This window comes from Brachycentrus maculatus, unplaced genomic scaffold (genome assembly GCF_059751285.1).
Source record: "Brachycentrus maculatus isolate JH-2025_06_01 unplaced genomic scaffold, ASM5975128v1 h1tg000263l, whole genome shotgun sequence".
In the NCBI taxonomy this organism is placed as follows: Eukaryota; Metazoa; Arthropoda; class Insecta; order Trichoptera; family Brachycentridae; genus Brachycentrus; species Brachycentrus maculatus.
In genome coordinates, this window is record NW_028281014.1 from 1,388,885 (window position 1) to 1,401,198 (window position 12,314).

Consider the following 12,314-nt stretch of genomic DNA (forward strand, 5'->3'; position numbering starts at 1 on the left):
TTATTTCTTGCCATTAGAAAAAATATTGAAAAGTACTCATATAAAATTTAAAAAAGTACCTACTTTAAATTTTCTTTATACAGTAACGTTGTGACCGTTGCCATGGAGATTGCATGACAGTATACAAAAGAAAAGTAGAAAATACCAGATTCAAATACCGAGTAAACTCGATTCTACAAATATTAAAGATGAAGTTGAAAATATCCTTTTCGGCTGAACCTAAACACAATAATATTGTTTCATGTGTTGGCTGGAACAATCCAGAGGAGTTGTACTCATGCAGGTAAGGATCAGAAGCAATAAATAATTTTATTATTATTATTTACCCATCGAGATAAAATCAAATAGATATTGACATATTTTTTAGTTCAATTGTGTATTTTTTCTTTTATCTATTTATCCACCATTACAAGGGAGATCTTTAGGACATTGTAGTACTAAAAATGTAAATCATTGAAAGTTTAAAAGACTTTTATTTACGTAAGAAATTTTACCTTTAATCCGCAAAGGTAGTGTGTGGTATAGCGGTACAAGTGGGGAAAAAGGCGATGCGTGGTGGGATGATGATGTCAAAGAATTAGTGAAAGAGAAGAAGAATGCGTGGTTAAAGTGTTTGACTGTGAAGAATAAAAGCTCCGCTGAGTGTGAATCGGTAAAAAAAAATGTGCACAAGGAATGTGAAATAAAATTTAAGCAAGGGGTGAGTGAATGAAAATGTATGTTGAGAAAGGAAGGAGTAAAAATGACAAAAAAATTCCAAGAAAATGTAAAAATTTTCTGGAAAGAAGTCAAAAACTCCCTAAGTCTAAGCACGAATGGATGTATGAAATCAATTGCAGCAAAAGAGGGAAAAATGGTGACGAATGAAAAAGATATAAAAGAGAGATGGAAAGAGTATTTTGAGGAGGCGTATGAAACGCATAAAATTAATAACGTAAATGACATAAGTACATTTCCTCGAATATGGGTTAATGATGTTTCAAGAGAGATAAGTATGGAAGATATTAAAAATGCTACTAAGTCCTTGAAAAATAGAAAGGCTCTAGGATTTGACAATTTTGCCGCAGAATACATCAAGAATGGTGGCGAAATAGTTCCTGTATGGTTGCATAGGCTCTTTAACCGGTGTCTAGAGAAGAGTTATACTCCCGTTGATCAGAGGACAGTTATAATGCCTCTCTACAAGGGGAAGGGTTCTAGGGTGGAATGTGGGAACTATAGAGCCATCAGTCTATTGAGTTCTGTTGGTAATATAGATGGTCGAATCAAACAATCAGACAAAAGTGTATAATGTGTGTAAGGAAAGTGATTTATTGATGAATGTAAGCAAATCCAAAATTTTGGTTTTTGAAAGAGTTGTATGTAGATCTGAGTGTGAAATATTGGTAAATGGAGAGATTTTGGAGCAGGTAAATGATTTAGTATATTTGGGTAGTATGTTTTCTAGGGATGGAAAGATTGATAAAGATATAGAAAGAAGAGTGAATGCTGAGAACAAAGTGAATGGTGCATTGAAATCGGTTGTAGATAATAAAAACCTATCAGCAAAAGCTAAACTGGCAGTACACAAGAGAGTCCTGGTTTCGACCCTAATGTACGAAAGTAAAACATGGAGTTGGCAAAAGAAGGATGAAAGTAGACTGAATGCAGTCGAAATGCGATCTCTCAGAAGAATGTGCGACAAAACAATGTATGTAATGTATAGATGTTCAAATAGCGAAATAAGGAAGGAATGCAAAGCTGAGATAAGCATTATCGATAAAATTAACAAAAGTGTGTTGAGATGGTTTGGACATATAAAACGAATGAGTGAGGAAAGAATGGTAAAACAAATTTATGTGGCGAATGTTTTTGGAAAAAGGAGCAGAGGAAGACCGAAAAAAACTTGGCACGATCAGGTATGCCAAATACTTGAGAGTGGTCAGGTTAGGAGTCGAAACAATCAGCGGGTATGTTTGAGGAGATGCATGAGCGTGGAAGAGGCGAAGAATGTTTGCAAAGACAGGGTGGTGTGGCGTTCTATTCTCTCCACCTACCCCTGCGGTGAAGCGGCGTGAGGGTTAGTTAGTTAGTTTTAAGAAATTTTACATATTTATTTTTGTTGATCTTAGGCATTGCGACCAAAGGTTTTAAGAATGTACTTCAGTACAGCAGCTGCTTAAATAATTCAATATATATAAATACGAACATGCTAAATATGATTAATTCTCGTTGTTTTATAGTGATGACCACACATTATTGAAATGGAATTTGGTTACTGGCGAAACAATGGTTGTAACTACATTACCCGAAAACTTCTTCCCAACCAGTATTCATTTATTCCCTAAAATAGGAACAGGTCACAGCGGAAATAAACAGAGCCAAGATATCATATTGCTAACAACAGCAGATGGAAGGTAAAAAAAAAATACTCATCCATATTCACAAATCCTGTTGAAATATGACCTCGTTATGAAAACTTCAAACAAAAAACTGTTTAAAATTGATCCTCACCCCTTGTATCCTATTTCATACATTTAAAATCTACTTTCACTATTGGTATAAGAAATATGGGTCTAGAGTCTAGAGCAAAGGTAATTTACTAGATAATATAATGATTTTAACCAGTTGAGAGTAAGATGGAGGGGATGATGACCGACCTAATGTTTTTTTGTATATAGTTTCGGCAGAAGGTAAAATTTAAAAGGCAATTACGCTTAAAAAATTACACAAAAGAATTCAGACATTCATTTTAATACTGATAATGTGCAATTTTAGATTTCATATACTTACTCAAAATGGCCGTATAGAAAAATCGGTCAATGCCCATGAGGGAGCTTGTTTAGCTGGCCAATGGAGTCCTGATGGTGCTGGTTTTTTGACAGGTTACATTCATTTCATTTTAATTTTGCTCTAACTCAGTTATATTAAGCATCAGGGGTATTTTCATAACCATTACTCGCTATGAAGGGATGGACCTCTTGCACTCACTCATAAATGATAATCAGTCTGATTGAGATTTAATACAATAAAAATGGCTTTTATTAAATCCATACCTAGTTTTGCGATAAAGATTTTCTTTAAAAAAATCTAGATCCGAAAACTAAAAACAATTCTGCACAAAACAATTCTATGTTTTGTGCAGAATTAACTTGGCAGAGTGGAGCGCGCTATCTCTGAGAATAATCATAACATTACTTTTGCCCATTAAAGTGATTTTGCCTGTCAATCTGATTTTATTTTTAAATCAATTACGGCATTTTCCAATGAAATCACTTTGTAAAGAGAGGTATGCATCTCCAACTTCAAAATACATTAGGAAGAATGGAAGTATACTAACAAGGTACAATTATAGCTGGAGAAGATGGTCTGCTCAAGGTGTGGTCTCGTAGTGGATTGGCCAGGTCCATAATGGCGAGTGCCGGAGTTCCCATATACACTGCCACATGGGGACCCATGGGCTCTTCTGTGATACACGCACAAGCCAACAGTCTGGTAATCACCCACTTACAAGGAAACACAAGAACCGTGCAGGTGAATATTACCTATCACGTTAAACTTTAGGCAGTGTTCGAACGAAGATATAACTAGATGTATGTTTTCAAGATAAATCACACTTTCCTAATGTAGCCAGTTCCCGATTTTGCTCAACGGTCATCTAATCAGTTCATGGAAATAGCTTGCAATATATCTCGGTGCGAGCATAGCCTATATTGAGTGCATTACAATGCTGTATTGATATGACTGAATGATTTTTACACATATTATTATTACAGTGGAAAGCACACGAGGGTTTAGTCCTCTCAGTTGCATGGAATTTCAACAAGAATCTGATTGCTTCTGGTGGAGAAGATGGTGTATACAAGGTAAATATTTTAAGATATTATTTTCAAAACTTTTAATCTTTCTGGGTTATTATACCACTTTGTATATCAAAAGTCCTACTTCCTGACATTTTAGCCACCATTACGGAGCCGTCATTAGAGTGATAAGTTACATTTATGATGAAACAAATGTCTTGTATCAAAAATAAACAAAAGTTTTTTTTTTTTTTTGATTACTTCTTCACATTTTCCCCTGATGAAGCCCACTGCAATGAAGACTGAAACATTGGCAAATAAGACTTTTGATATGCCCAACATAATAACTGAAAACGCTATCAGCTTGTGAATAGTCATGAAAATGGAATACATTTAAAATTCTGTATAACGATGTTTATTTTTAGACTTGGGACCTGTTCGGACAGCTATTATCCAGCAGTATGAAGCATGATACACCTATTCTATCAGTAAGCTGGGCCCCAGCAGGAGAACTGTTTGCCATCGCGGGATATAATATTTTGAGACTGTGCGATGCTACAGGCGTATGTTAATTTTTTTATTAATAAATAATTTTTATCACCATTAGCTTAATAGGTATTTTATATTTCTAGAGAGATATGGAAAATTATTTTACTCTTTAGAAGAAACATCACAGTTTCCACATTTTTCTAATTATATTAACCATAGAGATAGAGGAAGATGGAGAAGGTTAATATCCGGGTTGTCAAATTTGTGATGATGAAAATAAAATTAATTTTTTCTTCAAATGTACTAATAATACAAATACAATACATACCAAATACATACAAAATTTTAGTGGTCTCATTGCTTAGAACGACCAACAACTGGAAGTATTCAAAGCATTTCTTGGTCTTCTGATGGAACTCAAATAGCAGCTGGTTGTGCTAATGGACATGTACTATTTGCTCACATCATACAAAGGTAAAAATAACCTGATAATAAATGTGATAATATTATATCCACATGGTTCCAAAAGTTTATTTAATTATTGTTCTCTAGGCAATTTGATTGGAAAAATTTCACATGCACCTTGACTGGCCGTAAAACCATTACCATAAAAGATATCGCCATTGATACAACTGATCAACTAGATTTTCCAAATCGAATCATTCAAATGGCAATGGGGCATGGGCATTTCATAGCGGTAACAGCCAAGCAGTGCTACATACATTCGTCCATTAGCTGGAACACGCCTGTTATCTTTGATCTAAAAGAAGGCAATATTTGCATGGTCTATCTTTCTGAGAGGTTTGTAATGTTGCATCATCTTGGATGTTAAATTGCGTTAAAACAATTAAGTAAACTGATTAATTTTTTGTCTGAATCTAGATGCTTCTGTTTGGTAGAGCGATCAAGCGTCAATGTGTACAGCTATTTGGGTCGGCTCATAGCAAGTCCACGCTGGGGATCTATGAGGCTCGACATACTGTCTAAGAACTATATGACACTGGGACCTGACATGATGGCTGTTATCGATCAAAATGACCCTAAAGGTTTGCGGGATGATTTATCATCTGTCACGTATAATATTATATATTGTTACTTCTTGAAATTTATTTTTGAACCGTTTTCAGTTATTCACATGTTTGATCTTCCAACTGGCCTTGTGGTCCGAAGTTCAACAGATCATTCTGTCACAACTGCTACGCATTCGATGCCAGTTTCACAAGTTGCTTTAAGCCAATCTGGACCAACAAATGAGAGGCAACTTTCCATCATAGATTTCAATAAAGACCTCTACATAGCTTCCGTAAAAGAGGGAAAAATAAAATTTCACAAGCTAGGTAAGTTTCTACAATCTATCATTTTTTTGTAAATATGTATTTAACATAAATTATTTTTTTGTATGACTAAGCTGTCCAGGTTGGTGGTATGTGTTGGAGTGAGGATGCAGCCATATTAGTAGCTTTACAAGAAGGAAGATTAACTATATTTGGATGTCCTCGGGCACCTGCATTTCTTCATCTTACAACGATTCACAGAGATGTTAGGTATATAAATAATAAAAAAACTGATAACTGAATAAATTTCATTTAACAATACTAAATGAAGAGTCTGTTTTGAAAGCCAGATAGATCTATAATTTTTGTTTTTATTGTAGTGACCTGGGTAAGAATCCTACATTGGTGAATATAGAAGAGGGCAGAGTTGTAGTAAGGCGTGGTGATGGCTCTCTTCTTCATATAGCTATATCTCCATTTCCTGCTCAACTTGTGAGGAAGGTTGCTGCCAATCAGTGGTCTAAGGCTCTCAAGGTATTAAACGCACTTCAAGATAAGCAAGTGGGACTTCCTCCCGTGGTATCCAGTTATTTATGCTATGGTATTTTGAACGGAGGTAGCCTTTACAATTAATTATTTTTCACAGAAAAAAAATTTAATGCACTAACCACTAAACATGACAAAAAAAAATTAGAAAATTCCAAAAAAATGTGATTGTAGGTGTAACATAACAGAAAATAGTTGTATTTAAAATATGCATATTGAAATTGTAAACATTGAAATTGTTGACTCTAAGAAGCATATCAGGCAAGAGTCTTCGAGATAGAATAAGAAACGCCAGAATCAGGGATATATGCGAGATCGAAGATGTCGTTAGATGGGGAAGGCAACGAAGGAGACAATGGTATGCGCATGTGAGGAGAATGGAATCATCCAGACTCCCCCACATCCCACTGTACGGCCAACCCCATGGCAGACAACTCCGGGCAGACCACTAAAGAGATGGGTCGATAGCTGGGAATTGACATCGCAGGAGGCTAATCCCTCTTAAAAACAAGCCACAAGGCCTACAACAAGATGAAAAAGAAGAAGAAGAAGAAATTGTTTACATTATTTGTATATGTACTAAGGAAAAAGAGTATACGTTTGAATAACTGAACTTTTACTGCAGGTTTAAAGGGGTGTGAGGTTCCTTGTTCATAAACAATATTTTTTTTCCTTTGATCATCATTGTTTTTCTTCAATCTCCTTATCATTCGACCAAGCCATCTGAATATTCCGTTTACCATTTACATATTTTCATTCTAGTTATGCAGAATAGTCAAGGATGAATCGTTGTGGGCCTGCTTGGCCGCCTTGGCCTGGGAACACAGGGAACTAGACGTAGCTGAAGAAGCGTTTGCAATTATAAAACAACCACATCAAGTGGAATACATACAACAATTAAAGGTACAACAGTGTTGATAAAAAAAAATATTGTAAAGGGATTACATTCTTCTAAAGGGATTACACTACCTTCAAAGTTACTTTATATTTTAAACTTTATATGTAGTGTATTTTTATTTAATTTTTTTTTTGTTTATTGTATTTTCAATTTATTTGATGATAAAACTATAATGTTTTTCTATTGTTATGTTTTAACTTTATAAATTATTATATAATAATGTGCCCTCTGTTTTTCTGTTACAGAACCCATCAGCATTTGAAAAACATGTTATGTAATGGTATATAATATTTATTACATGACATTTGTAAAGCATTGGTATTTAAAAATGGTAAAAATGGAGAAAGTGTTTTTTCAACCCTAATAGATTAAGTAATCCATATTTATTTATTCAATATTCCTTTGTCGTCAATTTATATAAAATAAATCAATAAAAATAATTGCATTTATACTTATTATTTTTTGACATCTCATCAAAGATGAAGAAGAATATGGAAGTCTGGCCATTTACGGGGCTGACGACCGTCATAGGCTGGTTTAAGTGATCACTTTACACACGTGTAACATTCACCAATTCTACCCATTATTGACAACCACACTACTCAAATTCTTGGAAGTTCTATATATTTATGAACCAATTTAGAAACCTTGTTCTTGAATCACTAGAACTTCACTAGAGACATCTATTTACATCTTCACTAAAGACATCTATTGGTGAGACATCTATTTACATCTTCACTAAAGACATCTATTGGTGAGACATCTATTTACATCTCACCAATAGATGTCTCTAGTGAAGTTCTAGTGATTCAAGAACAAGGTTTCTAAATTGGTTCATATATATAGAACTTCCAAGAATTTGAGTAGTGTGGTTGTCAATAATGGGTAGAATTGGTAAATGTTACACGTGTGTAAAGTGATCACTTAAACCAGCCTATGACGGTCGTCAGCCCCGTAAATGCCCAGACTTCCATATTCTTCTTCATCTTTGATTAGATGTCAAAAAATAATATGAAAATAACTCCTGTAATTGGAGATAATCCAGATTTTGTGAACAAGTATTTGGACACACTCAAAATGTTGCATTTATACTTCATCAAATGACCTCCAGGATCTGAGGATTTTGTTCCTCCATAAATATAATAAATACGGTCTATTCATATTATTGAATAGATTTATATTATCCACTGACACTTTGTGATGGAATTGCATTTTTAATATATTATTAGATTAAAACCAATATTTTTAGCTTTTCCACTTTATTTTTATTTGACCAGCGACCGGGTTTCGTCGTAACCGACATCATCAGACTGGTGTCGTAACCGACATCATCAGACTGATGTCGGTTACGACATCAGTCTGATGATGTCGTAACCGACATCAGTCCCGGTCGCTGGTCAAATAAAAATAAAGTGGAAAAGCTAAAAATATTGGTTTTAATCTAATAATATATCATATTATGCATTGAAATTCATCACTCATTAAATTGAATGATAATCTTCAAATCTTGTTTAACGTCCTTGTTTAACGTTATTTATTTAGGTATACTTGATATGTTAAAATAAAAATCTTCATAACTTGGAAATAAAGATTTTTTTATAAAACAAAATTACCCCAACTCCTCTGATACATATCACAAAGTAATATGTAGTAATAAATGTACAATTTATCTACATACTAAATAACAAATTGAACATATCTCAATATGTTCACTTATTTAAAAAACACACAAATGAAATTAATATTTGAATACGCACACACCATCAAACTTCTGGTAGATGTTTTAAAATCCAGGAGTGTACATCGAGTAATTCTGATCGTATTACAGTGTGATCCATAAATTCCTCTGTGAAGAATTTTCCCTTCACACCGAGATTTGTCAAATTTTGGAATGTTTCCTTTCCTGTCTCCATAGGAACTAAGTCATCACTTCCCCCGTGAAACTGGAGAAGTTCAGGAGCTAAAATTTATAATTAAATTAATAAGTATGATGGTACCCACCACATTGCATTTTTTGCTGCAACAGTCAAAGGGTTAAAATAGAGTTTCAGATAAGTATGTTATGAAAAAAAAAGTCGGCGAATTTGTCAATTTAATTTTGCTAGGTCAATTTGTCACTTACTTACAAAGCCGGCGATTCGCCGGTTTATCTTTGAAGTGATTTTTTTTTACATTAAAACTTAACGACAATAACTTTATTCATAAAAATGACATCACACTCTTCCAAAACTACCTGGGGATGAGCCATACTGATCTGGCTTACGTACAAACAAACAAATTAAGCTTTTATGTTTAACCATTTTAATTTTGTGTGTAATTTAGTCTTTTATTGTTTCGGCATTTACTTTGTGGTAAGATATGATCAAATTGTTAAAAAAAATCGTTTTAGTTTACATTTAGACCTGAAGATGGAAGCATAGCTTTGGAAACTAGTTGTCATAATAAAATAAACTCAAGTGGTAAAAAAACAAGTGTTTTTCTTTGTAGATTTTAATTAAGTCTTAATGTTATCGAATAAAAAAATGTGTCAACATGAAATATTGTATTGTATGAACAAATAATGTCATCTTTATTAGTGGTGCAATGGGTTAAAGCATATTTTGTTCTACAAAAGTATTCACCTACTTTTGGAAGAATTGTTTTGAAGATGTTTGTATACCGCTGAATCATCATTGAGAAATGAAGAAAGTGCGAACACTCCAGCAAGGTCAGTATTCCATCTGTATCCAATATGAAAGGCCAGCGCACCTCCCATAGAAAAACCACCTGAGCGAAAAATATAAATATTTTCAGATGTGTTCTGTAGGTTACTCAGGTAGATACTTAATTGATAATTATGTACATATTGTTAAGGCCTTAACAAAGAGGTTGGTATATAATATTCATAAAAAAAAACATTACATATGTAATTTCTTCTTAAGGTAAAAATACCCTTCCCATCTTTAAGCATAAATTGATCGAACGGGTAGAAATACCTTTCCCGTCCAAAGTGTGTTAACCTGTTAACCGGGGAGTTCACTTTTAAACTACGCAACATACAACGGGCGCAAACTCTTTCAATAGGACGTGTCAGTACATCACGCCCGGTAGACGTGATTTCATTTATTTTATTCGTGCTTAAAATAAATTAAAACATGAAATATATATTTTTCTTAAGGAAAATACGAAATTACAACAAATAGAAAAGAATTGAAACATGTATGGATAACTAATTCATTACCTTTGTTATTTGAAAATATAGATTCCGCCCATTCCAGGGTGCAACATATATTTATAGGACGTATTCATATATATCCTACCCGTACCAGATATTGTTTACGTTTGACGTATTTATATCATCCGCCCGGTTAACAGGTTAATAAGTATTTATGCAATAGTTTTTTTAAGACACATCGACATGATATACTAGATCCGATGAATGAGATTGGATTTCCATAAATTTCACTTTACAGGGTAGTGATTTTAGTTTTAAAATTCAAATTTACAATACCACTTTTCCCACACGAAAAAAAATCTATCTATTTCAAATTTGGCAGTCTACTATTCTATATGATAGTAATCTCGGGTACATAAACACGTTTTTAAAATGATAATCTTTTTCTTAAAAAAAACGATATACTGCATGGCTATAGAATCAGAGATTTAACTTACCTACGATAATTCTGTTATTTGGAATACCCTGATCATTTTCATATTTTATTAACTGCTGAATGTCTTTTCCAATTTCTTGGAGGCTTTCTGAGATTTCGGGAACTGAAGAACTAATGGCCAGCCGATCGAACCAAACATTACTCAATTCACCATCCATAGGAGTATAAGGCTGTAGTGGAGCCGTAGGAAACACAACTTTTATATGAGGAAACGAAAAATCTTTTCCGACCGTTGCAGCCACGCCATATCTCATATCATCTGCTGAAGAGCCTAAAATAAATCAGATAATAAAAATATTGCCTCTGCTTACTATGACAAAACTAAAAAAATTATAACAACTCACCTGATCCATGAAAGAAAAATACTGTTGCAGTATGTGAGCTTCCGGTGTTATTTATAACATGAATGGGTTTCAGCTGTCTCGCCATCGCTGAATATGCTTTCCGGAAAATCATAATAAATGTAGCATTCGCTTAAAGGGCACACTTTAGGATAGGTTTATTGGTTTTTATCATGCCCGAGTCAATATCAAAGTAATATTAGGTATAATAACCTCAATAAATGTGTACAAGAATGTTTAAGGATACAATTTGTTTATTATTACAAAAAAATTACCACGATTCATGAATTTATAGCATCTCACCTCTGCTAAAAATTGTAGTAAACTTTATTATTATTTGGATTTTACGTGTTTTTTTTATTCCACTGGATTCGAATTTTTTGACGTAACGATACTACCAAAGATTATTGGATAATACCATAGACTAACTTAATACCAAATATTATGTATACACGAGTTCAGGAATACCGACCTTTTTCGCAAGTGGGTAAAATTAGATTTTTTTTTCAAATATAAAATCGTTGTCGTGGGTCACATAGGTTGAGTAATGAAAACAAATGCTTATGAATTGCACTAACCTTAAAATTAATGCGTCTTATGAGTCTGAGTGTAAATGAGTCTTTTTGCTTGCTTTTTAATTAAAGTTTTTAATTAAACTCTTGAAATGTAAGTTTTAATGCAAAAATAATTATTGAATGAATTGATTTGATTTTATTATTAAAAGCGGGATGGTTACTCTCTGTTTCTTTTTTTATGAAAGCTTTAAATAAAAAAATCTTGTCTAAAAGTTCAAGCAAGTAAGATTTCTTATGCGGGTCACTGCATGACCCGCGGGTCATTGTTTGCCAACCCTGGACTAGATAATACCCACAGATAAAACTTACCAGAGACAACTATTCATTTTAAATTATACTCCAACAAACCCTGCGAAACAAACCTTTATGTGGAATACCTACCTAAATGTTTTTATTTATTCTTTTTTTTTTATTCAATTTAACATTATTTAAATTTGACGAAAATCGGTTCACGGATAAGTTTATTTATCTAAAGTTTTGATTTTTTAATTGATATGGAAATTTAACTCGATCTCTTCTTGACATCCTTCAATATTTTCAACTAAGTGGAGAATAGTACGATAACCAAGAAGACGAAGAACAATCAACAATTCTCAACCAAACGATCGCAGCATCGTGTGGGCAAGTACCATGAGATCAAATAATAATAACAATAACTAGGATAATTAATGTAGCGCAATTTTTGTAAAATACTACCTTATAAGGGTGCTTATAAAGACTTGGATAATATTTGGACGATGATGATAAATAAAAAAAACGTCT

At 33.4% G+C, this 12,314-nt stretch overlaps 2 protein-coding genes across 4 annotated transcripts; one reads left to right on the plus strand and one right to left on the minus strand.

Moving 5' to 3' along the window:
- The first annotated feature begins 144 nt into the window (after positions 1–144).
- Positions 145–7,431, plus strand: LOC148305719 (intraflagellar transport protein 80 homolog). Its single transcript, XM_088266286.1, has 14 exons — positions 145–283; positions 2,223–2,396; positions 2,758–2,864; positions 3,335–3,513; positions 3,756–3,845; positions 4,205–4,342; positions 4,618–4,742; positions 4,821–5,069; positions 5,151–5,314; positions 5,396–5,605; positions 5,677–5,812; positions 5,923–6,076; positions 6,851–6,991; positions 7,232–7,431. Exons 1-14 carry the CDS (start codon positions 189–191, stop codon positions 7,262–7,264), a joined length of 1,995 nt encoding a protein of 664 aa, XP_088122412.1. The 5' UTR covers positions 145–188; the 3' UTR covers positions 7,265–7,431.
- Positions 7,432–8,560: 1,129 nt separating this feature from the next.
- Positions 8,561–11,400, minus strand: LOC148305720 (lysophospholipase-like protein 1). 3 transcript variants are annotated; one of them, XM_088266186.1, is made up of 5 exons: positions 11,281–11,398; positions 10,981–11,076; positions 10,638–10,907; positions 9,612–9,752; positions 8,561–8,946 (listed from the first exon to the last, which is right to left on the minus strand). In XM_088266186.1, the coding sequence occupies exons 2-5, from the start codon at positions 11,063–11,065 to the stop codon at positions 8,750–8,752; spliced, it is 693 nt and encodes a 230-aa protein (XP_088122312.1). In that variant the 5' UTR covers positions 11,066–11,076; positions 11,281–11,398; the 3' UTR covers positions 8,561–8,749. The 3 variants fall into 3 exon arrangements, with proteins under 3 accessions (XP_088122312.1, XP_088122313.1, XP_088122311.1); XM_088266187.1 differs by having other exon boundaries at positions 8,565–8,946; positions 11,253–11,400; XM_088266185.1 differs by lacking the exon at positions 11,281–11,398 and having other exon boundaries at positions 8,565–8,946; positions 10,981–11,231.
- Positions 11,401–12,314: the final 914 nt, after the last annotated feature.

Bases quoted from the DNA above. Each gene is read 5' to 3' on its own strand.
- LOC148305720 (XM_088266185.1), bottom strand. From the start codon at position 11,092: ATGATTTTCCGGAAAGCATATTCAGCGATGGCGAGACAGCTGAAACCC. The intron at 9,753-10,637 runs GTAAGTTAAATC...TTTTTCGCTCAG, and splicing joins AAATAACAGAATTATCGTAG to GTGGTTTTTCTATGGGAGGT. The intron at 8,947-9,611 runs GTAGGTGAATAC...TATAAATTTTAG, and splicing joins TCAAAACAATTCTTCCAAAA to CTCCTGAACTTCTCCAGTTT.
- LOC148305719 (XM_088266286.1), top strand. From the start codon at position 189: ATGAAGTTGAAAATATCCTTTTCGGCTGAACCTAAACACAATAATATT. The intron at 4,743-4,820 runs GTAAAAATAACC...ATTGTTCTCTAG, and splicing joins TTTGCTCACATCATACAAAG to GCAATTTGATTGGAAAAATT. The intron at 5,070-5,150 runs GTTTGTAATGTT...GTCTGAATCTAG, and splicing joins ATGGTCTATCTTTCTGAGAG to ATGCTTCTGTTTGGTAGAGC.